General features: G+C 36.0%; 1 protein-coding gene across 4 annotated transcripts in view; it reads right to left on the bottom strand.

The window, feature by feature from the left end:
- The window catches only part of LOC148946287 (mediator of RNA polymerase II transcription subunit 15-like), a 105,444-nt gene that overhangs the window by 12,164 nt on the left and 65,602 nt on the right, over positions 1–27,678 (bottom strand). For all 4 annotated transcript variants that reach the window (XM_089097927.1, XM_089097928.1, XM_089097929.1 and 1 more), the window contains exons 9-13: positions 27,173–27,303; positions 23,340–23,517; positions 19,778–19,919; positions 17,813–17,934; positions 10,846–10,956 (exon numbers count right to left, since the gene is read on the bottom strand). In XM_089097927.1, the coding sequence (XP_088954053.1) occupies positions 10,846–10,956; positions 17,813–17,934; positions 19,778–19,919; positions 23,340–23,517; positions 27,173–27,303 (684 nt within the window). The remainder of the gene's footprint in view (positions 1–10,845; positions 10,957–17,812; positions 17,935–19,777; positions 19,920–23,339; positions 23,518–27,172; positions 27,304–27,678) is intronic.

Here is a 27,678-nt window from a genome sequence, read left to right as displayed (position 1 = left end):
AGACAAAGTTTAGCTATAGACTAAGCAATGTACAAGGTTGGGGAATTAAAGATTGAAACGGAAGTTACCCCCAAAATATGATTCATAAATAAATTTTAAATTATTGCCTATAGGAGGGATAGGGGGTTATCATTTTTACATGATAATACCTCCTTTTTGTTTATTGAAAGCAGGGATGCCAAAAAGATTTTTTTTTTCATTTAAAGTGGAGATAGAAGAAAATGATATCAAATTCCCTGGAAAATCATTTAAATATTTTGATAGACCCAGGGTCCCCCATTGGGACTTGTTCATTGTCTTGCGTATTTTGAGATTTCTCATTAGGCTACTGGCCCAATTTGGCTTTTGTGTGTGCTCCCTTTTAATTAGATTCTTTGGATCTTATTGAATGCCACGGCGAATCTATGATTCAGTTTTCCAATAATTTGAGGTATATCTGAATAATTTCGACATTCTTGTTGTTGTCTTTGTACCCCTTTACTCATTCCCTCAATTTTTTTCCAAGGAACACTAAGCTGTTTAACGTTATTTCGCGTGTTTGTCTGAACCATATAGTGACCTAGTTAATTATTAAGTAAATTATTTTGTTAATGTAAAGCTGAGACGGTATCCTATCAAGGTGGTATGCAGAGGAGGGGGGGAGGTAGGGAGGTATTACATTTTAATGATAATATCTCGAATTTTTTTTATTGAAAGCAGGGATGCCGAAAAGCTATTTTTTTTTATTTAAAGCAGAGACGGCATCCTATCAAGGGTGTATCCAAGGGGGGGGGGTATTGAGCTATCATATTGAAATGATAACACCTCAATTTTTTTTAAAGCAGGGATGCCAATAAGTCAATTACTTTTTTTTTTAAAGCAGAGACGGTATCCTATCAATACGGTATCCAGAGGGGGGGGGGGTATAGAGACTTATTATATTTAAGTGATAGTACCTTGATTTTTTTTTTTATTGAAAGCACTGAGGACGGCCAAGCGGAGGTCTTGACCGAAATATTTGCATAATTTTTCAATTTTTTCACTGGCTGTTAATTGTCCTCGTTTTCTTCCTTTCATCGCGATTTTTTGTTTTATTGAAAGCAGGGATGCCAAAAAGTTGAAAAGTTGAAAAAAATTAACAAGATTTTCGTGAGTTATACTTGATACAGCACTTGTATAGTTTTATCGTCCAAAGGGAAAGGGACATATGCGTCCGACCCGTTTTTTTCTTATTGATGAGACGGATTTACTTTAAAAAGATTTATTCATAAGTACCAGGCATATTCAAACTAAAATGAATTGGTGTGACGAAAGCGATATCGACATCACCGCCTAAAGTTACGCTCGAGAGACAATGGCGCCTTTGGTCCACTGCCCAAGTCATAGGCAGCGCGCTAGCTCTGCCTAAAGAAACAATGATGTGGGCACAATGTGTTTTTTTTTCCGAAAGGCACTTCGTAACGAAGGAGTTGTCGCAGAAACTTCGAAAAGGGCTCATTCGATTGGAAATTGAAGTGGCTAGTGCCCTATTTAATAGTCGAAAGTGATTGGAGGGCAACTAGCCTCCCCCCCCCACACCCATCATTCTCCCAAAGACATCCAATCAAAATTTTGAGATAGCCATTTTGTTCAGCGTAGTTGATTTCCAAATAGAAAATATGTTTTTGAGGAGGACACTCCCCCACAACCCTCGGGGCAAGGGTTTTAAGTTATGCCCTGAGGGCATATCAGGTTTTTCGAGAAGGCGTTGTAGTAGAAACTTCAAAAAAGGCTCATTCGATTGGAAATTCAAAGGGCTAGTGCCCTTTTTAATAGTCGAAAGTGATTGGAGGGCAACTAGTCCCCCCCACCAATCATTCCCCCGAACACATCCAATCAAAATTTTGAGATAGCTATTTTGTTCAGCGTAGCTGATTTCCAGATACAAAATATGTTTTTGAGGAGGACACTCCCACAAAACCCTCAGGGCAAGGGTTTTAAGTTATGCCCTGAGTGCATATAAGGTTTTTATAGAAGGCGTTGTCTTAGAAACTTCAAAAAAGGCTCATTCGATTGGAAATTCAAAGGGCTAGTGCCCTTTTTAATAGTCAAAAGTGATTGGAGGGCAATTAGCCCCCCCGCACCCATAATTCTCCCAAACACAACCAATAAAAATTTTGAGATAGACATTTTGTTCAGCGTAGTTGATTTCCAGAAAGAAAATATCTTTTTGAGGAGGACATTCCCCCACAACCCTCGGGGCCAGGGTTGTAAGTTATGCCCTGAGGGCATATCAGGTTTTTATAAAAAGCGTTGTCTTAGCAACTTAAAGAAGGACTCATTCAGATGGAAACTGAAAGGTCTAATGCTCTTTTTAATATTAAACAGTGGTTGGAGGGCAACTGCCCCTCCCTAAGCTCAGCAAACTCCCAACCACATCCAATCACAATTTTAAGATAGCTATTTTGTTCAGCATACTTGATTTCAAGATAGAACGTAAGTTTTCGGGGAGGACACTCCCCCACAACCCTTATGGCGAGGGTTTTAAGTTATGCCCTCGGGGCAAATAAGGTTTTTATAGAAGGCGTTGTCGTAGAAACTTCAAAAAAGGCTCATTCGATTGGAAATTCAAAGGGCTAGTGCCCTTTTTAATAGTCGAAAGTGATTGGAGGGCAACTACCCCCCCACGCCCATCATTCTCCCAAACGCATGCAATCAAAATTTTGAGATAGCCATTTTGTTCAGCGTCGTTGATTTCCAGACAAAAAATTTATTTTTAGGAGGACACTCCCCAACAACCATCGGGGCAAGGGTTTAAAGTTAAGCCCTGAGGACCTATAAGAACGATGTTGGCACAATGTACTATATACTATTTTTTCCTTTAGAGCATGGCATTTCATATGGAAGGGGTCGTCGTAGAAACTTCAAAAGGGGCTCATTCAATTGGAAATTGAGATTTCTAGTGGCCTTTTAATAGTCAAAAGTGATTGGAGGGCAACTAGCCCCCCCCCCCCCCCAAACTTCCATCATTCCCCCAAACACATCCAATCCAAATTTTGAGATAGCCATTTTGTTCAGCATAGTTGATTTCCAGATAGAAATTATGTTTTTGAGGAGGATATTCCCCCAGAGCCCTCAGGACAAGGGTTTTAAGTAGTGCCCTGGTGGCATATGAGGTTTTTAAAGAAGGCATTGTCGTAGAAACTTCAAAAAAGGCTCATTTGATTGGAAATTCAAAGAACTAGTACCCTTTTTAATAGTCAAAAGTGATTGGAGGGCAACTAGCCCCCCCCCCGCCCATCATTCCACGAAACACATCAAATAAAATTCTGAGATAGCCATTTTGTTCAGCGTAGTTGATATCATTTCCCCAAACACATCCAATCAAAATTTCGAGATAGCAATTTTGTACAGCGTAGTTGATTTCCAGATAGAAAATATGTTTTTGAGGAGGATACTCCCCCAGAGCCCTCAGGGCAAGGGTTTTAAGTTATGCCCTGGGGGCATATAAGGTTTTAAAGAAGGCGTTGTCGTAGAAACTTCAAAAAGGCTCATTCGATTGCAAGTTCCAAGGACTAGTGCCCTTTTTAATAGTCGAAGGTGATTGGAGGGCAACTATCCCCCCCCACGCCCATCATTCACCCAAACACATCAAATAAAAATTTTGAGATAGCCATTTTGTTCAGCGTAGTTGATATCCAGATAGAAAATATTTTTGAGGAGGACACTCCCCCACAACTCTCAGACCAAGGATTATAAGTTATGCCCTGGGGGCATATAAGGTTTTTATTGAAATCTTTGTCGAAGAAACTTGAAAAAGGGCTCATTCGATTTGAAATTGAAAGGGATAGTACACTTTTTAATAGTCGAAAGTGATTAGAGGGCAACTAACCCCCCTCTCACGCCCATCTTTTCCCAAAACACATCCAATCAAAATTTTGAGATAGCCATTTTGTTCAGCGTAGTTGATTTCCAGATAGAAAATATGTTTTTGAGGAGGACACTCCCCCACAACCCTCGGAGCACGGGTTTTAAGTTATGCCCTGGGGGCATATAAGGTTTTTATAGAAGGCGTTGTCGTAGAAACTTCAAAAGAGGCTCATTCGATTGGAAATTCAAAGGGCTAGTGCCCTTTTTAATCGTCGACAGTGATTGGAGGGCAACTAGCCCCCCCGCCCAGCATTCCCCCAAACACATACAATCAAAATTTTGAGATAGCCATTTTGTTCAGCGTAGATGATTTCCCGATAGAAAATATGTTTTTGAGGAGGACACTCCCCCACAACCCTCAGGGCAAGGGTTTTAAGTTATGCCCTGAGTGCATATAAGGTTTTTATAGAAGGCGTTGTCTTAGAAACTTCAAAAAAGGCTCCTACGATTGGAAATTCAAAGGGCTAGTGCCCTTTTTAATAGTTGAAAGTGATTAGAGGGCAACTAGCCCCCCCCACGCCCATCATTCCCCCAAACATATCCAATCAAAATATTGAGAGATCCAATTTGTTCAGCGTGGTTGATTTCCAGATAGAAAATATGTTTTTGAGAATTAAACTCCCCCACAACCCTCAGGGCAAGGGTTTTAAGTTATGCCCTGGGGCATATAAGGTTTTTTATAGAAGGTGTTGTCGTAGAAACTTCAAAAAGGCTCATTCAATTGGAAATTCAAAGGGCTAGTGCCCTTTTTAATAGTAGAAAGTGCTTGAAGGGCAACTACCCCCCCCCCCCACGCCCATCGTTGTCCCAAATACATCCAATCAAAATTCTGAGATATCCATTTTGTTCAGCGTCGTTGATTTCCAGACAAAAAATATATTTTTAGGAGGACACTCCTCCACAACCATCGGGGCAAGTTTAAAGTTATGCCCTGAGGACCTATAAGAACGATGTTGGCACAATGTACTATATACTATTTTTTTCCTTTAGAGCACGGCACTTCATATGGAAGGGGTCGTCGTAGAAACTTCAAAAGGGGCTCATTCAATTGGAAATTGAGAGTTCTAGTGGCCATTCTAATAGTCAAAAGATATTAGAGGGCAACTAGCCCCCCCCTAAAAGTCCATCATTCCCCCAAACACATCCAATCAAAATTTTCAGATAGCCATTTTGTTCAGCATAGTTGATTTACAGATAGAAATTATGTTTCTGAGGAGGATTCTCCCCCAGAGCCCTCAGGGACAAGGGTTTTAAGTAATGCCCTGGTGGCATATGAGTTTTTTAACGAAGGCGTTGTCGTAGAAACTTCAAAAAAGGCTCATTCGATTGGAAATTCAAAGAACTAGTGCCCTTTTTAATAGTCAAAAGTGATTGGAGGGCAACTAGCCCCCCCCCCTCCCATTATTCCACGAAACACATCAAATAAAATTCTGAGATATCCATTTTGTTCAGCGTAGTTGATATCCAGATAGAAAATATATTTTTGAGGAGGACACTCCCCCACAACCCTCAGGGCAAGGGTTTTAAGTTATGTCCTGGGGGCATATAAGGTATTTATAGAGGGTGTTGTCGTAGAAACTTCAAAACACTTTTCAATAGTAGAAAGTGATTAGAGGGCAACTACCCCACCCCCCGCACGCCCATCATTTCCCCAAACACATCCAATCAAAATTTTGAGATAGCAATTTTGTACAGCGTAGTTGATTTCCAGATAGAAAATATGTTTTTGAGGAGGATACTCCCCCAAAGCCCTCAGGGCAAGGGTTTTAAGTTATGCCCTGGGGGCATATAAGGTTTTTTATAGAAGGTGTTGTCGTAGAAACTTCAAAAAGGCTCATTCAATTGGAAATTCAAAGGGCTAGTGCCCTTTTTAATAGTAGAAAGTGCTTGAAGGGCAACTACCCCCCCACGCCCATCGTTCTCCCAAATACATCCAATCAAAATTTTGAGATATCCATTTTGTTCAGCGTCGTTGATTTCCAGACAAAAAATATATTTTTAGAAGGACACTCCCCCACAACCATCGGGGCAAGGGTTTAAAGTTATGCCCTGAGGACCTATAAGAACGATGTTAGCACAATGTACTATATACTATTTTTTTCCTTTAGAGCACGGCACTTCATATGGAAGGGGTCGTCGAAGAAACTTCAAAAGGGGCTCATTCAATTGGAAATTGAGAGTTCTAGTGGCCATTCTAATAGTCAAAAGTGATTAGAGGGCAACTAGCCCCCCCAAGTCCATCATTCCCCCAAACACATCCAATAAAAATTTTCAGATAGCCATTTTGTTCAGCATAGTTGATTTACAGATAGAAATTATGTTTTTGAGGAGGATACTCCCCCAGAGCCCTCAGGGCAAGGGTTTTAAGTTATGCCCTGGAGGCATATAAGGTTTTTAAAGAAGGTGTTGTCATAAAAACTTCTAAAAAGCCTCATTCGATTGGAAATTCAAAGGACTAGTGCCCTTTTTAATAGTCAAAAGTGATTGGAGGGCAACTAGCCCCCCCCCCACGCCCATCATTCCACGAAACACATCAAATAAAATTCTGAGATATCCATTTTGTTCAGCGTAGTTGATATCCAGATAGAAAATATATTTTTGAGGAGGACACTCCCCCACAACCCTCAGGGCAAGGGTTTTAAGTTATGTCCTGGGGGCATATAAGGTATTTATAGAGGGTGTTGTCGTAGCAACTTCAAAACATTTTTCAATAGTAGAAAGTGATTAGAGGGCAACTACCCCACCCCCCTTCACGCCAATCATTTCCCCAAACCCATCCAATCAAAATTTTGAGATAGCAATTTTGTTCAGCGTAGTTGATTTCCAGATAGAAATTATGTTTTTGAGGAGGACAGTCCCCCACAGTCCTTAGGGCAAGGGTTTTAAGTTGTGCCCTTGAGACATATAAGGTTTTTAAAGAAGGCATTGTCGTAGAAACTTCAAAAAGGCTCATTCGATTGGAAATTCCAAGGACTAGTGCCCTTTTTAATAGTCGAAAGTAATTGGAGGGCAACTAGCCCCCCCCCCAAGCCCATCATTCACCCAAACACATCAAATAAAAATTTTGAGATAGCCATTTTGTTAAGCGTCGTTGATTTCCAGATAGAAAATATATTTTTGAGAAGGAAACTCCCCCACAACTCTCAGACCAAAGATTATAAGATATGCCGTGAGGGCATATAAGGTTTTTATTGAAATCTTTGTCGAAGAAACTTGAAAAAGGGCTCATTCGATTTGAAATTGAAAGGAATAGTTCCCTTTTTAATAGTCGAAAGTGATTAGAGGGCAACTAACCCCCCTCTCACACCCACCTTTTCCCCAAACACATCCAATTAAAATTTTTAGATAGCCATTTTATTCAACGCAGTTGAAAGTTTTGGAAATTAGGTCTTTAAGGATGACAACCCCTCCCCCTCACAGCCCTCAGGGCGAGGGTTGTAAGTTATGCCCTGGGGGCATATAAGGTTTGTATTGAAAGCGTTGTCGCAGAAACTTCAAAAGGGTTCATTCAATTGGAAATTGAAAGGGCTGGCGCCGTTTTTAATATTTTAAGTGATTGGAGAGTGACTAACGCCCCTCTCACGCCCACCATTTTCCAAAACACATCCAATCAAAATTTTGAGATATCCAATTTGTTCAACGTAGTTGTATGTTTTGGAAATTAGGTCTTTTAGGATGATAACCCCCTCAGAGCCCTCAGTGCAAGGGTTTTAAGTTATGCCCTGGGGCCATATAAGGTTTATATAGAAAGTTGTTGTGTAAATCATAGGCAGCACGATCGCGCTGCCTAAGTAAAGAACGGGGACACTCGAGAACGAGACAAGAAACGGGGACTAACTAAAGAGGAGGACACTCCCCCACAACTTTCAGGGCAAGAGTTTTAAGTTATGCCCTGGGGGATATAAGAATGATGTTGGCAAAATGTATTATTTATTAATTTTTTCCATTAGTTGGTCACAAAACCCCTATGCCTTCACAAGGCCAGAACAAAATTTGCACTTTACTGAAAAAATACAAATGAATGTGCATTGTCAGTATATAGATATACTGATATTTAGTAATCAAAATGTTAATATTATTTGATTTATTAAAGTTATAAAATAAAAATATTTATATTTTTTAAGTAAAGTGCAAATTTTGTTCGGGCCTTGGGAAGGCATAGGGGTTTTGTGACCAACTTATGTTAATTTCTGCTCGTTTTGAGTTTGAATCGATTAATTATTGTAATTTCTGTTCGTTTTGGGTTTCATTTATTTATCGATGCTGATTTGGGGTAGTTTAACGCTTGGTAGGTTATTTGATTTTATTTTTGCTCATTTTTTGTTTAATGGAGTTCTTTACTTTTCTTTGAAAAACTTATTTTGTGGAAAAAGTTTTTTAAATTAATAACATTAAAAGGTCAGGTCATAATAAGAGCTTTCAATCTGGGAGGTTCAAGGAGGAGTCTTTGACAATCTTATGACTTCAGGGTATTAGATCTTGCAATGTCCTTGCGTATCTACAGTGCTTTAACAAAATCAATCACCCCACAAAGGATGAACAAAAATTTTTGCACATATAACAAATGTAACATTTCGGACATTATAACACTTTTTTCGAAGTTTTGAAGAAAATCAAAAAAGGCTAAATACCCCTAACTACGCTTGAAAGCTATTTTAAAAAGAAAGTCTTTGGAGATTTCCATGGATATGACCATAGCAGAAGCTTTTGAGCCTGGGTGGGGATCAAAGAGAAGTCTTTGAGTATTTTGACCACAGGTGACTTATTGTTGCGACTTTCTTAAATTTGGTAATTTTTGTGACCATTCGGAAATCAAAGCTTAAACTCAATAAGTGATACTAAGTGTCCTAACATTTTGCTTGGATTAAAAGTGACGAACTAGGAAGAAAATCTCAACATCATCCTGGAGCTACTTCAGTCTGCATATTATTTCATTTAATTATATTTAAAACAGATGAGCATTTCATTTTTACCTAAGAAAATAGCTGGCACTTAATTTTTCTTCATACCGAATAAACCACTAAGTGTTTTTTGTGTCATTGTAATTGAAGTGTTCATCATGTATTTTTCAATTTGATAAATTTCCTCCTTTTAGATGCAGTTTATAATTTGACTGACATTAGGTATTTATGAGTTTATAATTTGGAATTAATCCCCAAAAGAAAAAATGAATAATATCCAAAAGAACATCCAAAAGCAATAAAAAAGCAGCAGTTCAGCCTTAGCCTACATGACATATATTCTATAAAGAAGCCAAAAAAAACTTTAAAATGTATTTTTTTTAATTGTTATTTAAAACCGGTGTTTAATACAAGGAAGGCTTTTTTAGGAATCCAAAAGAGCAAAAAAGAAACAATCAATATCAAAGTCGCCCATTTCAACTGTTTTAAAGGTGACAAAACAGATATAGGCAAAGGGCATTATGAAAAAAATAAATTTTTACCCAGATAACTGACGAATTTTGTGATAAAATTTGAAGTTTTATATGCAGTAATATTCGATGAATAAAAAAAAAACTACTAATTTTGATAATTATTTATGTCAAGAATACATAGCTAATAGATACTTCAACTACTCGTATTATGCAAGGATTCTGAAACGCCACAGCCATTTCGTTTCTACCTGATTTCTACTTCTCTTGATGAATAACGAAGAAAACCAGTTTCCAGCCAGCGACTTGAACTCGTGAATTTTTGAACTCATGAATAGGCTCGAATCTGTTGTAAATTTTAGCTGTGATTTGAGAAAGACTGATGAAAACATTAATGTTTGCGGTCACCATTGATCGCGCCGGCGGCGCGCCGCCGGTAATATGACCGTGCCACCGCGCCACCGCGGCGGTAGCGCGGTATTTTGGCCCCACCACCACTGGCCTTCCCTCATCGGCGCGGTGCCGGGGCCTATATATATATATATATATATATATATATATATATATATATATATATATATATATATATATATATATATATATATATATATTAAAAACTTCAATAAATCAGGAATTTGCTGTATTGAGGTATGTGAATATTTGGATTAATTGGAAAATAAGGTTTTGTCAAGGTTTGAAATTTAATATGGGAACCGAATTTATTTTACAAATATCCCCTATTTTACAAAGGTGCCAATTTTAATATTTATTTTGATACAAATATATTTTAATATATATGGTCGTGGCCGGCCCAAATTAAGTCACTACTAAAAAGAGTGGGAATGCCTTACTTATGGAATGATAGTCTTGGTTCCCGTGATCTACCTAAAGATTTAGAAAGCCAGGTGCGATTTATCTTAGAGGGTCAAGAAATTCAGTATTGGCAAGGGCTGGTTTTAAATACTGCTACATTGAATCATTATAATCAGGCTAAAACTAGTTTTGGAGAGGAAGTTTATTTTTAATTTAATTTACCGGATTTTATGTCGTTGGATTCAGCTTAGGGCAAATTGCCTTCCAATCCAGAGCAGACAAAAGTTGTTCGAAAAAAAGATAGTTGATACTGAAGGGCGGTATACTTGTCCTCTTTGTAAAAATGAGGAGGAAGATTTGGACCATTTTCTCCAGAAGTGCCCGGAGCTCTCTGGTTTAAGGGGGAAATACTTACATGGGGTTGTTTTGCTGCTTCCTGGTATACCTTATATGATCTCTAACCAAAGAGTATGGGTAACTTAAAAGAGCGGCAACTGGCTCTAGTGTCGCCTAAAAAAAAAACTCAACGCCATCTAGCGGTTGGCGAAACTTAGGATTTTTTCAGTGGAATAAAAAGAATAACTGATTTAATTTGTGTAGTTGGTAAAATTAGTGTATCACACTAGATGACATTGATAGTTTTTTTTTCTGACATTAGCACAAGTTTCCATATTAGCACCACACTAGCAACAGTTTTCACATTAGCACCACACTAGCACCAGTTCCCACTCTTATGAGTAACTCATACTCTTTGGTCTCTAACGTTAACTTACGTTGGCAGCGACTGCTTCCAAAAGTGACTGAAATTGAGTCTCTTTCATTGGTATTGGAACAGCAAATGAAACACTTGGGGGCTGTACAGAGCCTGGTCCAGCCATTTCTGTCTATAAAAATAATAAGTGATGTTAACAAATAGATGGAGTGATGAAGGGTCTATATGTTGGAGTGATGAAGTTTACCCATCCAAGGGGCTTCTATAATTCTATTAAATACTTGCCTATTTACGCTTGTGATAAGTATGTTTTGCTAGTCGGGGGATGTCTATAATTTTTAAGAAATTGACTGAAATTAAAAATCGTAATTTACTTTCTTCTTTCCGAGCAAATCACTGAAGAATTTTTCGCTTCTTTTATTTATGAAGCTCAAATTCCATTTTTAAAATACACTTTTTTTCGTTTCGTTTTAAAATAACTGAAAATGAACGTAATATATTTGGGGGAAATCATCTTAGATAAACAGTTAATTATGCAGTGAATTTTACAAGCCATGTAAACTAACGAGGCTACTGAATTTAAAAAACTGCGAAGCAAGAAAATTCAGCAATTTAGTGTTTTAACTAATCGCTTTTTTATTAGTTTTAATTTGTTAATTAACGTTTTATCTAGTTTTTAAATTAATGAGCTCAAAAAGTAATGTAACTCAAGAATGTAGCGCTCTAAAATGTTTTAATACTTGGTAAAGACAACTTAATTTTCAGTGAAAAAATATGAACAGTTTCTTCAAAAGGTGATCTAAAATGACGTCTTACATTACTAAGCAAGGAAAGACTTAAGCAAGAATTTTACCTATAAGGAAAAATTTTAGGGAAAATGGAACACCTTGAGAGGGGCAATAATTGAAGCTTTGAATAAATTGGAATAGGGAGAAGCATGCGCAGCTCTATCGGCCTCAAACGAATTGGTTTTGCAGTGAGTTTTTTGCAGTAAAAGTTCTGCATGATTTCTCTATTTTCTTTTTTTATTATTTAGTTTTTTTATGTAACCAAAGAGAAAAAACAGATAAAAAACTAAAGTTTGAATAACGTTACTTATAAAGCCAACGTATATCATACCCACAACTAATTTTAAAGAAAAGACATTATTATCCCTGATAGATAAATTATTTCTTCCTATATTTTCATTTCATAATACCATACAATGTCAGGGAAAATATTATGTAAACTAAATGAAGATGCAGATTAAAAAAAAATATTTTAAGTTCAAATAAAAGTTACTTTTAAAACCAACGTGTATCATACCCACAACAAATTTTGAAGAAAATACATTATTATCCCTGATAAATAAATTATTTCTTGCTATATTTTCATTTTATAATATCATACAATGTCAAGAAAGATATCATGTAACCTAAGTGAAGATGCAGATTAAAAAGAAAAATATATTTTAAGTTCGAATAACGTTACTTTTAAAACTAACGGGTATGAAACCGACAACTAATTTTGAAGAAAAGACATTATTATCCCTGATAGATGATTTATTTCCTACTATATTTTTATTTCATAGTATCATTCAATGTCAAGAAAGATATTATATAACCTAAGTGAAGATGCAGATTAAAAAAAAGATGTCAAGTGAGACATAATGTAACCTAAGTGAACATGCAGTTAAAAAAAAACGAAAACAAATATTTTAAGTTTGAATAGAGTTATTTTTAAAACCAACTTTTACCATACCCAAAATTAATTTAAAAGAATATAATTCATTTTCCTTGATAGATGAAATACTCTCTATAATATTTTCATTTCAAAACATCATTCAATGTCAAGATAGACATACTCAGGATAGTTTTGAAAACCTCAATTCTTCCACACTATTTCAAAGTAGCTTTAGTCACGTCGACTTAAATGTTATTATTTAATACATTATTATAATATATTATTATAATATATATAATAAAATAATATGTAATAATTATATATTATTATAATATGATATACTAATAATGTATTATTTTATTAATTATATACTATTCCACTAAACTTTCACATACAGTGTAGCCTTACAGAAGAAAACTTAATCTACAGAAAAACACCATATTGAAGGGCTTGTAGGACTATGAATCATCCCTCCTTTACTTATATAATAGTCATTACAAGCTGTCAACAGTACGCACTATATAATTTCAATAACACTTATCAGCCAGTAGCAAACTTAAAAACTATGCGATGGTCTACTACGTTACATGAGATACTTTCCGAAAAATTGCAAACATGAGAACTAGTTTGTTTAGATTGGTACTGTTTCAAAAAAAAATTCCAAACAATAAGTTGACTTTTCTTATTTCATAACTTTACTGATACTGTTCTTTTTTCCTTTTCTCAATCGTACAAAGTGGAAGGATCCCAGCTAGAAGATTGGTGCGCTGGATTTAGGATCCTTTTTCCTAGGGGACGGGGGTTCGAATCCTAGTGTACTCAATTATTTAGTTTGGGAAGGGGGTCAGTGGCATGACTCTGTAAGCTCAGCCAGAGACCACCCAGCTTTAAAATGAGTATCTGGAGAAATCTGGTGAAGGTAAACAGGAAAGGTGTGCGGAAGAACAGGATGGTTGGCCCCAACCCCCCATCGCATTTCCTGGCTGTAGGGCCAAGAAATGGAGATCAGCACCGCCGGTAGGAACTGTAAAGTCTAATGCCGTATTCTTTATCTTACCTTACTAATCGTACAAACACTTTAGACGAATTCAAAATGGACTATGTTTCTTTCCTATAATAGCCTGGATACACTTGTTGACCCGGACACGTCCTGGCAGACTTATAAAAAGGGTGTACTAGAGGTTGCCACTAATGCCGTTGGTCGTATGATGGATTCAAAGAAGCCCTGGCTATCGCAAGAAGCACTGCAAATCATTGAACAGCGCCGGAAAGCGCGGTGGGCCGGAGATACGCCCTCCTACAGACGGCTAAACGGGATTAGAAACAATATTATTCACCGTGATAAACAACAATTTGTTGATAAAAAAGCTGAGGAGCTAGAAGATGCGGCACGAAAAGGTGACGTCATGTCGCTTTTCAAGCTTGTCAGAGATCTTAGCGATGGGAAACCACCAAAGATAGGCGCAGTTAAAACCATCTCAGGCGAAATGCTAGAAGATGAAAACGCGCAACTTGATCGATGGAGGGAGCACTTCGCAGAGCTATTAAACGCCGAAAGAATCGTTGTTGACCCCAACCTAACTACATCCACTCAGCAAGCAACATATACAAATCTACCAGAGCCTTATCCTTCCTCGGTAGAAGAGATACATTATGCCTTGCGGAGAATGAAGAACAACGAGGCACCAGGAACCTGCGGAATCACCGTCGAGCTGCTAGAGTTTAGAGGCCCGGCAATGCTACTTTGGCTGCACATGCTGTTCTCCCTCATCTGGTCAACCGAATTGATACCTAAAGAATGGAAGGAATGGAAAATCCTTCCTTTATGGAAGTAAAAAGGTAGCCGTAGCGATTGCTCGAATTACAGAGGAATCACCCTCCTGTCAGTGCCTGGCAAACTATTCACCATGACATTGCTTGATAAAAGTATCCAGTTCATGCGTAAGTGCCGCCGGATTCAGCAAGCAGGCTGCCCAACAGATCCACGAACGACCAGATATATACTATTCGGCAGGTCATCAAGAAAGCCCGTGAGTTCCAGCACATAGTATATATTGCATTTGTTGACTTTAAAGCAGGTTTCGATTCGATCAACCGTGAGTCCCTTTGGCTGATACTAAAACAAATGGGACTCCATGATAAATATTGCTACCTGTTAAAGGCGCTCTACACTGGTACAAAAAGCTCCGTCCAGGTTAATGGTCGCCGAAACCCACTATTCGAGATAGATACTGGTGTAAGGTAAGGCTGTGTTGCTGCTCCTGAACTTTTCAACGCGGTGATTGATTATGTCATGGATCGAACGACGAATCGGCTCCAATTCAGACTGAAATATGGCGATGGAGCCCTAGCCGATTGCGACTTCGCAAATGATATTGCCCTGATACGCGCTTCTGAAGTTGAACTCGAGGCAGCTCTCAACACACTGTCGGAAGAAGCCCTGAAAGTGGGACTACATATTAGCTGGCAGAAAACAAAAAGAATGATCATCGACCCGGCAGGAAATTCCGCTAACTCACCATCATTCAACGTATTAGGGCACACTATCGAAGTTGTCAAGTCTTTTACTTACCTTGGATCTGTCGTCTTGGATAACGGCTCAATTGAAATGGAAGTCCAGTCACGCATCGCGAAAGCTGCGTCTATTATGGCTCGATTATGCCGTTCCTTGTGGCCAAAGCCCAACATTAGCCAAAAAACAAAAATGCGGATCTACAACACGACCGTAAAGTAAGTCCTTCTCTACGGGGCTGAAACTTGGCCGGCAGCTGCTTCTGTTCGTGATGCCATAGATGTGGCCCAAACAAACTTCCTAAGACGAATCGAAGGGATCAAGTGGTACGACTTTGTCTCAAACACCCGATTGCTGACACTAACTGATAAGACCCCCAACTCTCGTCAGCTCGCCATAAGAACTCTATGGTGGTTTGGCCACTTAATTCGCATGCCAGAAGAAGCACCCGCCACCATACTTTTTAATTTTGATCCCCTTCAACATAGCTGGAAGTGCCCCCGGGGAAGACTCCGGTTCAGATGGAGGGACAACCTTACCCAGTACTTCTCCATGATCGGTACTGACCTCCAAGAAGCAGTCACGCTTGCACAGGACCGTTCGGAATGGAGGCAAAGAGTCTCATCTCTCAGCCCACCTGCAGGAGCCTTAAGTCAAAGTCAAGTCAAGTCTATAATAGCCATAGGCTTACATTAGCATACTAACATCAAAATAAAATTATTAAAATCAAACTTAAAATAGTTAACAAACTATTATTTAAAATTAGTCAGATAGTAATCAAAATTCATAATCAACAAATCTCAAGTTATAAGTACTATTCAAAATTGTGATAGCACACTGTGATGTTGCTCTGCTTGGCAATACGAGTCAAGGGTTCAATTCCTGCTGCCGAGATATTGGGCAAGGCTTGCTATCTGTCCTTGTGAAAAGGACTAAGCAAATGAAATATCGACAATAACCAGTGGAAGCTCTATGCACCCTCAATGGCTCTAGAGGAATTTTACCCTAAAAGTACTATTCAAGGTCATGAAGACTTGGTATGCAGCAAAGGCAGTTTAAAAATGCCAGCAATTATATTTGGAACAGGCTTTTCAATTAATTAATTAATTGATTCATGAGTAGCTTTTGAAGATAAAGCGTAACCGTATTTCTCTGATTTTGTTTTCTCGTTTTTTAAAAACAACCTGACCGACAATTGAAAATAGCGAAATTTTAGTAGTCTGGATAAATTTATTTTAAAAATACCATGCAACTAAGCCAAAATTTATTTCAAAAAAATAGAAATAATTTTCCTTAAAATAAACATTTTCTGTAACATTGTCATTTAAAAGTCCATTTAGTGTTCATAGAAACCTATAGTTCTGATGGTTATATAAATCTTCTTTATGTTACTTTAATGATGGCTACTTAAAGCACATATTATTTCATTAGCCTTTCTAATATGGTAGATTAACATAACTTCCAAAAGTTAACCACACATTTCTGGCTTGTAGCACTCTTGCTGAGGAGCATAACTTTAATTTACTTAGTGTTTGTGGGTCAAATAGACACATTTTTTTTTTTATCTTGTACTAAGTGTGTAAATTAAAAAAAGGTTAATAACATAAGAAGAAAAAAATAGCGCCGGGCACCCCCACGGCACCCTCACGAGGTAGAGTTTGTGCTCCTTTAAACCACCCAGTTGAAAGGGTTGAGCGGCAAAAGTTCAGCTCCATTTGTTTACACTGTAGTCTTTGCAAGGTATCTACCATATATGATCGGTTAGGTGGCCGGAACGGTAAGGTATATGAAGGTAATGTCGATAACATTTATCAGTAAATTAGTGTATGAACTATGAAGTGATGCTGACCAGCTTTGCCAGCGCTTTGAGATAAACTGTGCCAGCTTTCCGACTAAAATTGTATTGCAAGGGATTAACTTGTACCATCTGAACAGAATGCTAAAAATTTTCGGTAATCAGAAGATAATCTTCAATAAACTAAAACTTGAACAGATATCAAATTCATAAAGGAAAGAAAAATCCAATTTACAAAATTGTGCCTAGACCTTTAAATTGTACCAAAAACGGTACAATTTTACCGTGTTGGCAACGCTGACACTGATTTGAAAATATAAGAACGGGTAATAGTTTCCCCCGAGAGAGTTTTGCAATAGCATCAGTCACTTGATTTTTGGAGACTCACAAGAGACCATGCGTTTTTCACCTAAAGGCATGGGACTATATCTCGTTATAAAGATTTTACGCAGTCAGTGGACATCAATAAAAAGTGAAACCTTTTAAACGTAGTCTGGTAAGTGTGGCTTGTTTTGCCTCACTTCTTGGGGGATCAAAATGAAATTTTCAAGAAATACTATACTTTTTTCGGGGGGTGGGGTAGAGAAGATGCCATTTAGGAAAGGGGTAATCCATCTTTAAATGAATCTCACATAAAAAGTATACACTAGAGTTTTTTTTGTTTTGTTTTCATACCTGTTGCTCAGCAAACTGTTTGAAAATGTGTTTATATTTGTGTTCTGATGATGCTCCAACCTCAATTTTATCTGACGAAAATTTATATCAGTATCAGCTTCTTCTGCTGGGATCACTTTGATTTCAGAAACTTAGAAACCACTCAGAAAACCACTTGTTCATCAATATTACCCAAAAGTTTATCCTAAGTATTACCATCAGTATGTCCTCTTTTACAATGGGAGCTGAGATATCTGCAAAGAGTTTTAAGAGTAAAAACCATTCCTTTGATTTGCAGGTAAATTTCGAAATTTGAACTTTTGAATTGTATACTGTAAAAGAGTAGAAATAGAAAGCATAGATTATTATTGAATTACTCTTAAAGAGAAAGGAAATTGGTTTTACCTTTTTGAAGTCCATCTTTTCGAGAACAGATTCACATTTGAGGAGCGTGTCCATTGGAACTCGTTTCTGAGGATTCTCCAAAAGATTGAGCAGGTTTCTCATTTTGCTAAGCTTCTCCGTATCTACGAAAAATTAACAGAGTAAATATTTACGGAACTCTTGAAAATCAACTTAAGCTAACTAAAGACGATCAAGATAACTGCAAGAAAAGCCAAGATTAGACTACAAGTATATACTGACTGCACTCCGGGGCACCAATGGGAGAAGGAGGAGAAAGGGACAAGGAGGGCAATAAAACTCTCGCCAAGATGGTCTTCTTTCAAAAGTCTGCTCCAAGTCTTCTAAAATCTTGTTTTTGTGTCTTAATTACTTGGAAATTCTTTACAGCCTCCCCCCCCCCCTACAAGAGGGGTAAAAGACTGCTGGTGCTCTCATTTTAGTTGTTCAATTTTTGATTACTCTCTCAAAATAGGTTTCAAAGAGGTAGAAGGCTCTGATATTTGTTTATCCTGACCTCCCTTCTTATATTTAAAATATATATCCCTCCAAACGTAAAAGCAGATTTTAATCACAGAAAATGGAACGGAAGGCGGACTCTCGCTAAGAACGACGCTAAGACCTCGACCGAGTCTGTTAATTTTGAATTGAAAATCAAGTTTTTGCAGTAGGCATCAGGACATGGCTAATTGTATGAAAAAATCCAATATGGATAGTCTGAGTAATTGAGAGGCAAAAATTTTTAAATTGCACGGGTAAATGGTGGGAGTAAATATAACTCTCTTATTGGACAAGTAATTGTGTGTTATTTTTTGGAAAGGCACGTCTGCCTAGAGTCCATCCCGTTCCAATTTTCCATCCTGTCCTGTCTAGAGCCCATAGAGTCCTTGCTAAAAACTTGTTTAAAAAACAGTAAAAGACACACACAAACATCTCAATGTAAAGAATAATACAATCTTTTGCAATACATTTCTAAGGCTTTGATTGCTGTGAGGCAATATACTATTTTCTTGCTTAGAACAAGAGTCTTTATAACTTATTTTACTATTATTGTTCTTTGTCCATCTATAGAACGTTTTCAGCACAACTTTGATCAGTCGGTGAATTTTCCCATTGACTTCATTGTTTTACAAGTCTAACTTATTTTAAGCAGCTGGAGATATCAGCTGCTTAATGGCAAACCGTAAAATTTTTCTTCTGTTTAAATTGTGTTTATGTAATGAACCCTTACGTTGAAGTAATTCAACGACAACTTTGGGCAATACTACGGTAATTCGTCAAACCGTCTGAAATGCAGTCTTCTCATAATGCTGTCGTAAGGATTTCAGCCGCTATTTGGATTGGCTAGTCCTTTGCCCGGAATGCAGGCATTTTTCAGGAGGCAATTACGCTATAGTTGGATTGTATTCCATGTCTCCAGGCCTGGATTTACCAATAGGCACACCATGTCCGTGCATATGGGCACACAACGCCAGGGGGCGCAATAAACTATCACTTAGTGATATTTTTTTAACAAAACCTGGACTGATGTGATCCATCGTCAAAGTGCCAGATGTATTCCGCCACCACGCTGCCTATTCACAGAAAAGTGATTTTAAAACAACACAGGAATTCGGTGGCCCTTATAAACTGCCAGATGTCTCCCAAGAATGCCACCTGAATGCTAGATATCGTCTCTTTGTTCTGTTACATGTAACTCACAAGTTGCGTCCCGTTCAGTACCCCCAGCATTAATAAATTTTCGGGAATAACCCCGAAAATCTAGCAAAAGCGGAGCGGCAAAAAAGCTATGCCTAAAGGCTTCAAAGCTTTAAATCCGGTCCTGCATGTTTTGTAAAGAAAACTACACCTAGTAGATTTTTAATCAAGACAAAGCAAAGAATTCATAATGAGTAGATCCTTTGAAAATCCATTCAAAAAAAAAATCAAACTGTTGCTAAGAAATAAGACTTTAAAATAAAATCCAACCCTCATTTCCAATCTTCTCAATCATTCGTCGTAATGGCTCAATATACTTTCGCCCAAGCTCGCGAACCTTTTCAATATACATTTGCTCTTCAACCAAAGAGGGGTCCATTTGTCCTCCACCAACATTTCCTGTTGACAAATGCTAAAAAACAAAAAATAAAAATTTAGTAGCTGCTTACCTTATAGGGTAAGCTCTCGAGTAATTTTTTTCACGTTTTATTGGCTTATTCTTTTTATATTGCTTTTAAATTCCATTCCTAAACCCACAAAAACATGGCGCAGTTTTTGTCGCATGGAATAATTGCAAAATTACTCTAGTGATAAGTTTGTTTCTAATTACCATTAATAATCTAATTTGTTAACAAATAAAAATACTTAACTTATAATTTATATTAGTATGTTTATATTCTACTATTTAATGAAAATGTAAAACTCAGCTTAAGTAAATCTATATACTGACATTAAAAATGGGCATGAAGTGACGACATAATATTCAATTTATTTTTACAATATAAGAATTGAATTTTTTTAACAAAACATTGTAGTAACTATCTGTTTTTAATAATTATTTCTACTTTCTTTGAAAACAAAGTAGGACTACCGTTCCCGATGCATTTTTAATAATACCTAGGATATGATTTATGTTTTATTTATCAACTCAGGAAACTGTTAATATTATCTACTCAGAAAACTGACACTAAACAATGAGCTTTCTAGTAAAATAAAAAATAAAACTAAATAAATGCCTTGATAAAATAAAAAAAAAGTTTTTCACTTCTTTCTCATCGATTTATTTTCTTTGTTATAAACAAAAGGACTGCTACACCATAACCTAGTTTAAAACGCAATTTTATTATCTATTTACCAATAAAGGAAATAAGAACAGGATATTTTCCTAATAATAAAATAATTTTATTATTTATTTAACAATGAAAAAAAAGCAGAATATTTTCCTAATAATAAAATAATTTTATTATTTATTTACCAATGAAGAGAATAAGAACAGAAAATTTTCCTAATAATAAAATAATTTTATTATTTATTTAACAATGAAGGAAATAAGAACAGGATATTTTCCTACTAATTAAAATAATTTTATTATTTATTTACCAATGAACGAAATAAGAACAGGATATTTTCCTACTAATTAAAATAATTTTATTATTTATTTACCAATGAACGAAATAAGAACAGGATATTTTCCTACTAATTAAAATAATTTTATTATTTATTTACCAATGAACGAAATAAGAACAGGATATTTTCCTACTAATTAAAATAATTTTATTATTTATTTACCAATGAACGAAATAAGAACAGGATAGTTTCCTAATAACAACATAATTTTATTATTTATTTACAAATGAAAGAAAAACAAACAGGATAGTTTCCAGGGGATATAATATACGGGATACAATAGTTTTAGTCTTAAAAGAAAAACCGTAGCAATAATCATCCAAAAAAATGTTAAGACCATATTTTGCATTGCAAACCTTTCAAAATCTAAACAAAAGTCTAGAAGTTAATAGCAGAAAATAAGAAGCGTTTTTATCTTTTCATTTTCTGTGGTTTTCTCCCTAATCTAGTGATTTGGACAATTTTTCTAGAGATTTTAAATCAGAAATAATATCAATTCCAAAATCTATGCGACTGCAATCAACGTTAAATACAGAACAACTATAAACATTATACTGATTTATAATATATAAATGTTGGCAAAAAAAAAATTAGAACTTTACAACCCGTATCACATATTCTTTAATGGAAATTAAATTAGAACTATTACAGTTGCTCAATGCATTTTTTATTTCTGAAAAAAATGAAGACTACAGTATACGATATTTAATTATAATAATTATAATATATAACAAGTAAATTATTAAATTATAAAAAAAGTGTCTGTAAATTAAATAAAGAGCATTATACTGTTTCAGAGACAATTGTGTTGCATTCAGCGGTCCCCTTCCTGCGTCAGCAACTTCCATGAACCAATAAATAAGAAAATCGGATAGATGATAATTTAGTCAGTATGATCATTCGACTAAATGATCATTTAGTTATGACTAATTAAAAAAACTTTCCGAACAATAAGTTTTTCAAAAAAAAGCAAAGGCCATTTTAAACTTAATCTCAGCAGATACAAATACAGAGGCACTTCATATAGAAGGGGTCATCGTATAAACTTCAAAGAAGGCTCATTCGATTGGATATCGAGAATTATAGTACCATTTTTAAGAGTCAAAAGTGATCAGAGGGCAACTAGCCCCCCCCCCCCCAATTGAGGTAGCCATTTTTTTAAGATAGTTCAAAGATCATATAACAAAAACTACTTTACGTATGGTAATTTATTTAAAAATTGTTCAAACGTCAGATAAGAAAAACTCCTGTATCGACACAAACCCCCTCCCCACCCCTAGCGCTAGAGCAGACGTTGTATGTAAAGCTCTGGGGACATATATGGTTATTATGGAAGGTATTCTTGTATAAACTTCAGAGAGGGTTCATTTGAATGGAAATTAAAATTTGTAGCTCATTTTCTCAGAGTGAAAAAAGATCAGAGAGCAACTAGCCCCTCCCGCCCTCCACGCCTTTGAGTGCATCGGATGGAAAAACCCATCCGATATAAATTTCAGAAGACCATTTTGTTAAAAATACTTCAAACATCAGATAATAAAAACTCCATGGTCAACACGGCCCCCCAGGGCCCGGGCACAGGCGTTGTGAGTTATACTCTGGGGATATATATAGTTCTTATTGAAGTAACCCTAGCATAAACTTCAGAGAGGGCTCATTTGAATAAAAATAGAAAGTTCTAGTTCACTTTTAAAGAGTCAAAAGAAACCCAAAGCTTAATCTAGTTTCCCTAAGCCCTTTTTCCCTAAACCAATCTGATAAATATTTTAAAAAATGAATTCTTTTAAAAATATTTCAAACATCACATAATAAAAATTCCGAGGTTGACACACACCGATTTTTTCACTTTGATATTGTTACTTTGATATCAGTTCTGATACTTTGATGAATATTTGATTTTTTTTTAAGTTTGATTTTGAAATAAGGAATTTTTAAAACCTTGAAATTTTTTGCAATTAAAAAACGAACAAAAATTAATTAAAAAAAACTTTCAAAATATTCAATTTGATGGTGTTTATACTTTCCAAGACTGTTCAAGACGCATATAGTTTTCAGCAACGCGCCACTGATGTAGTAGGTATTAGAAGTTTACAGTGAGAGAAGGAGGTCATACCCAAACTCTTATTTTTGGTTATTTTTTCTTGTTTCAAGCTTGATTTGCATATTCAATTTAAGTTTCGCTCGTTTTAAGGTTCGTTTATTTATTAAAATTAATATCTATTGTATGTTTGTTTGCATTGATTGTTAATTTAATTTCTGTTCGTTTTAAGTTTCATTTATACTTCAATAGGAAAATATTTTTTTTTCTTTTTAAGCTTGATTTTCATATTCGATCTAAGCATTAGAAGAAAACAGAGGAATAATTACACAAAAGGAATAAAAATGAGTATTAAAAGATTTATTAAGTAAAAATTAATAATGAAAATACCTGCGGTGTGTTGACAGCACCCATGCTAGGAGATGGAATTCCAAGATTGGGTCCAGAACGAATTTGACCTTGTTGACCAGGCTGAAGACGCTGCATGCCTTGAACAGAACCTGGAGATGGGGCAATTCCTTGGGCACCACCAGGCGAGTTTGCAAAATGGGGTGAAGGAGCCATTTGTCTAAACAAAATTTGGACTAAGAATCAACACACGAACTGATAATATAATAAAAGTGCCCATAATTTGAGCTGGCATACCATAACTAGTACTGATTATTTTTGTATATTTGTGATATAGACTTTTTCTTTTTACTGTCTTACGGGGATTCATGTCCCACATACCTTTCACCCCTACGTTGATAAAAAAAAAAAATCCAGCCAGAATGACAGTGGTTGACCAAACCGGGCATAGAGGTAAGTTTTTACAAACCTTAGAGGGAATTTGGCAAACCAGACCTGACGACGCTAAGCTTAAAATCAATAGCACAAGTGAGACAAAAAAAGAGGTTACGTACCAATTATCATTCATAATTTAAATCAACAAAATTCAAGAAAAACATAGCTCATAGCAATGGAAGATATGGATTTAAGCTACAATATGGATTTAAAAGTAGAGAAAAAAAATGGTCTGAAAAAGGGCGAGGAAGAAGAAAAACAGAACCTGATATAGAGAAAAAAAAAAAAATGGATGCTCAATTCAATCATAAAACAACAGAAATTACTAAAGACAGGAGTTTGGCTACTACGCCCCCAACCGTAATCGTAAATCTTCTCAATTCTTTTGTGTCATCTGTATTATATTGGAAAATATATATGGTTTTCAAATAATTTATTGTACTTTTTTGAAACATTGACAAAAATAAAAATAATACAAAGCCACAATTATAATCAAGATGACTGGAAAGAACTGGTTAAAATAAACTAAATATTTAATATATAATAACATTAATTCCTGGGAATCTCAGCGATTCAACATTCAGTTGAACAGTATCGTATTTATTTTTATTTTTCAATGTCTTAATTATGAAACAAAATATTGGAAATACATTTTTGTTTTAAGTAAAGTGTAAATGATGCAAATACTGTCAAAATTCTACGGCTAGGTAAAGGGTTGGGGGGGGGGGGTTGAAAAATAGCCAAACTCCTATCTGTGGTAACTCTTGTTCGTTTCAAGTTTGACATGAGTTTTCTTTTAAACTTCTACTAATTCTAAGGTTTACTTACTAATCTCTGTCAGTATTTGTTATCTCTTTGCTGTGATGATTCATTTTAATTTCTCTTGGTTTTAGGTCTCATTTATTCTTTGATAGAAATTTATGGTAGTTTAAAGTTTCAATTGTTACAGGAGCCTTTCTGCTAGTCTTAATTTTTAATGTCTTCTTTGGCTTTCTTCGACAGTCGTAGGCAAGTACTCAGAAGGACAGAGCAGTAATAAATTCACAAATAATGTAGGACTGGAGAACTCTAGCACCAAAGTGAAGAAAAAGCAGTCATAGAAAATTGTACAAAAAGACAGAGAGATAAGGCAAAAAAAGGTTTAAAGTAACATATAGAAATAAAAGAGCACAAAAAACAAAAACAAAAAAAAACAAAGGACCATGCAAGATGAAATGCTAAGTGCTTTATGAAATGCTAAGTGCTAAGCATTTAATGCTAAATGCTTAGTGCTTTATAATGCTAAGTGCTAAATGCTAGTGCACATTTTAGAATGCCCGTGAGCAAAATTTTAGTCTTAGATAATCAGTAGAAAGTTGATATTTACTTGAAAAAAGTCTCCTGGGAACAATTTTAAAACATTATATAGGAATGAAATGGAAAAGGAGGACAAATCCGGGTTGCAGCGGTAGCTAGCAACCTAGTAAGAGACGATCACTTCTAATGTTAAGAAAAGTAATAACCCATAACTCCTAAAAATAGAGTCAGATCAAAGCAAAAAGTACACCCTTAGAACCGCCTTGTCCGAAACCGTTATGTAGGAGTCTTTCTGTCCCTTGGCTTCAACAGCAAATACTGTCAAAATTCTACGGCTAGGTAAAGGGTTGGGGGGGAGGGGACGCAGGCAAGCTTCTTTTGATACACTACAACATCTACCTCAACATTCCTTGAAAGTTTCAACTGAACACCATTAGCTGCCATGGTGATGGTAGAAACGCTCTTTTTACAACTTGAATGTGCGCAGTCCCTTTGATTTAGGTCAACATCCCCTAAAAATTTTCAGAAAGTTCCAACTTAATTCCTTTAGCAGTTTCTGAAATATTGCAGATACGCCATTTTGAGCGCCTGAATACACAGTCTCTTTTTAATTTACTCCAAGATCCTCCTGCAACATTCCCTGCAATTTTGAACCTAACAACCTTAGCCATTCCTGAGACATAGTATATACGCCTTTTGACAACCTGGAGGCCCTTAAACTGTTCAGATCAAATTCAATAACAGTAATAATAGCAGTAGCAGTTACAGTCGACGCATATTGATGACGAAGAAAAAATTCTGGATATGCACACAACTATGCTTCAGAAGTTTCAGCAAGATTATTACTTTGGCACATAGAAGGGGTTCCATGAATTCCAAGGAATTGGGCAGTCATGACTTCCCCTTTCTTGTTTATACTAGTACAAATCTTTTCAGGCTACATGAGCTCATGAAAATAACTTTATGACCCTCTTCCTCAAAAACTCGCAGATGAATAGTCACTACTGACTAATTTTGAATAAGCTCCAAGAAGCCTTGTGTAGGAACCAGAGGCTACGTATTCTCCTCCTCTACCACAGCCTATTCAAAGCTTCCCTATGTATTCTATTGAAACAAAAAACTTAAGGACAGTCAACTTCTATTATCCCTGATTCGTGAAAAAAAAGAACGCAGTGGCATTTTATAAGAGCTGTACTCAGTTCAACCTATGTTCACAGCAAAGAAAATATAGTCTATCTACAATCTAGGTTAAAGAAAAAAATGTTATTTTTGTTATAAATTTTCCTTATTACCGTGGAAGTACCGTATAAAATGCACAAGTACCGTAGAATTTTACCCAAATTTGTTCATAGACTATTATAGGTATTTATGTATTATAAAAACCCACCGCTATAGAGTGTACAAGGAAACCAAACAGCAAACCAGACAAACGGGTATTTACTAGATAAATGGATCGCAAAGCGTGATTTGTTATTGCGTTTAAGGTATTTAAACAGTTGTTTTTTTGGTTTAGGGTGGGGGGGAAGGTACCTAGATTAGATTAGGTTACGTATTTAATATATGCTATGCTTATGCTCTGCTAAAAAAAAGATATGCTGTGCTAAAGTCAGGTAAAAAAAAAAAGAGAAAACACCTCACCCCTTGGACAGCAAAAAATATCAATATAAACCCACAAATAAACAGCTATTTAATTCTTGTCATTAGACTTAATCTTTCCGTTTTTGTTTACTTATGTTGTAACTTATGTTACAACTTATGTTATGTTGTTATAAATTTTCCCTGTCTATTCTATTCAAGCAAAAAACGTAAGGACAGTCAACTTCTATTATCCCTGATCCGTGAAAAAAAAAGAACGCAGTGGTATTTTATAAGGGCTGTAATCAGGTCAACCTATGTTCACAGCACAGAAAATACAGTTTATCTACGATCTAGATTAAAAAAAAAAACTTACACGACTGTTGTTTTTCTTGTATATTTTCCGGTAACTACCCAATTCTTGCTAGTAAACATTCACAATGATGAAACGAATCGAAATTCCAAATGAGCGAAATTAAAAAGAAAATGAAAGAAACAAGTGAAACACTTTGGCAAACGAAAAGAGAACAAGAAAAAGAAACAGAGAGACAACAAGCGAGTTGACTTACTGGACCATGCCCCCACCACTTAAGGCTGGAGACGGAACAGACTGAATTCCCTGACCACCAGGACTAAGTCCCACATACTGAGATCCCTGTCTTGATCCCATCGTTCCACCAGGACCACCCTGGAGCTCCATCTGTAAATTGAGAGAACAGGCATTTAGATTTTTCATAACTTAAAGACAGAGAAATATATAAGTTTATTTGATAAAACAGATCCATTTTTTTGTGGAATTATTGCTCAAAACAAAAAAAATTTTAGCTAAAATTTTACATTTCAACAAAAGAACACAACCATGTTTTTATATCGTATAACACAGCAACTATTTCGATCATCGTTACCCTAATTGTGTAAAAAGGTGCCAGTAGCCATCCAGACCCATAAAACTTAAATTTTATCTTTAAATACCAGCCCACGTAGTTTCAATAAAAACCACTAATTCCAAATAAAACAGCCAAAAGAACTTCTCGTCTCAAAAACCCTGTTACAAACTTTATTTTTAGCTCATTTG

Source organism: Artemia sp. Qi Xiang Cuo, chromosome 12 (assembly GCF_049724085.1).
Source record: "Artemia sp. Qi Xiang Cuo chromosome 12, ASM4972408v1, whole genome shotgun sequence".
Classification (NCBI taxonomy): Eukaryota; Metazoa; Arthropoda; class Branchiopoda; order Anostraca; family Artemiidae; genus Artemia; species Artemia sp. Qi Xiang Cuo.
Note: the sequence above shows the minus strand (reverse complement) of the source record. Positions and strands in the feature narration are given on the sequence as shown.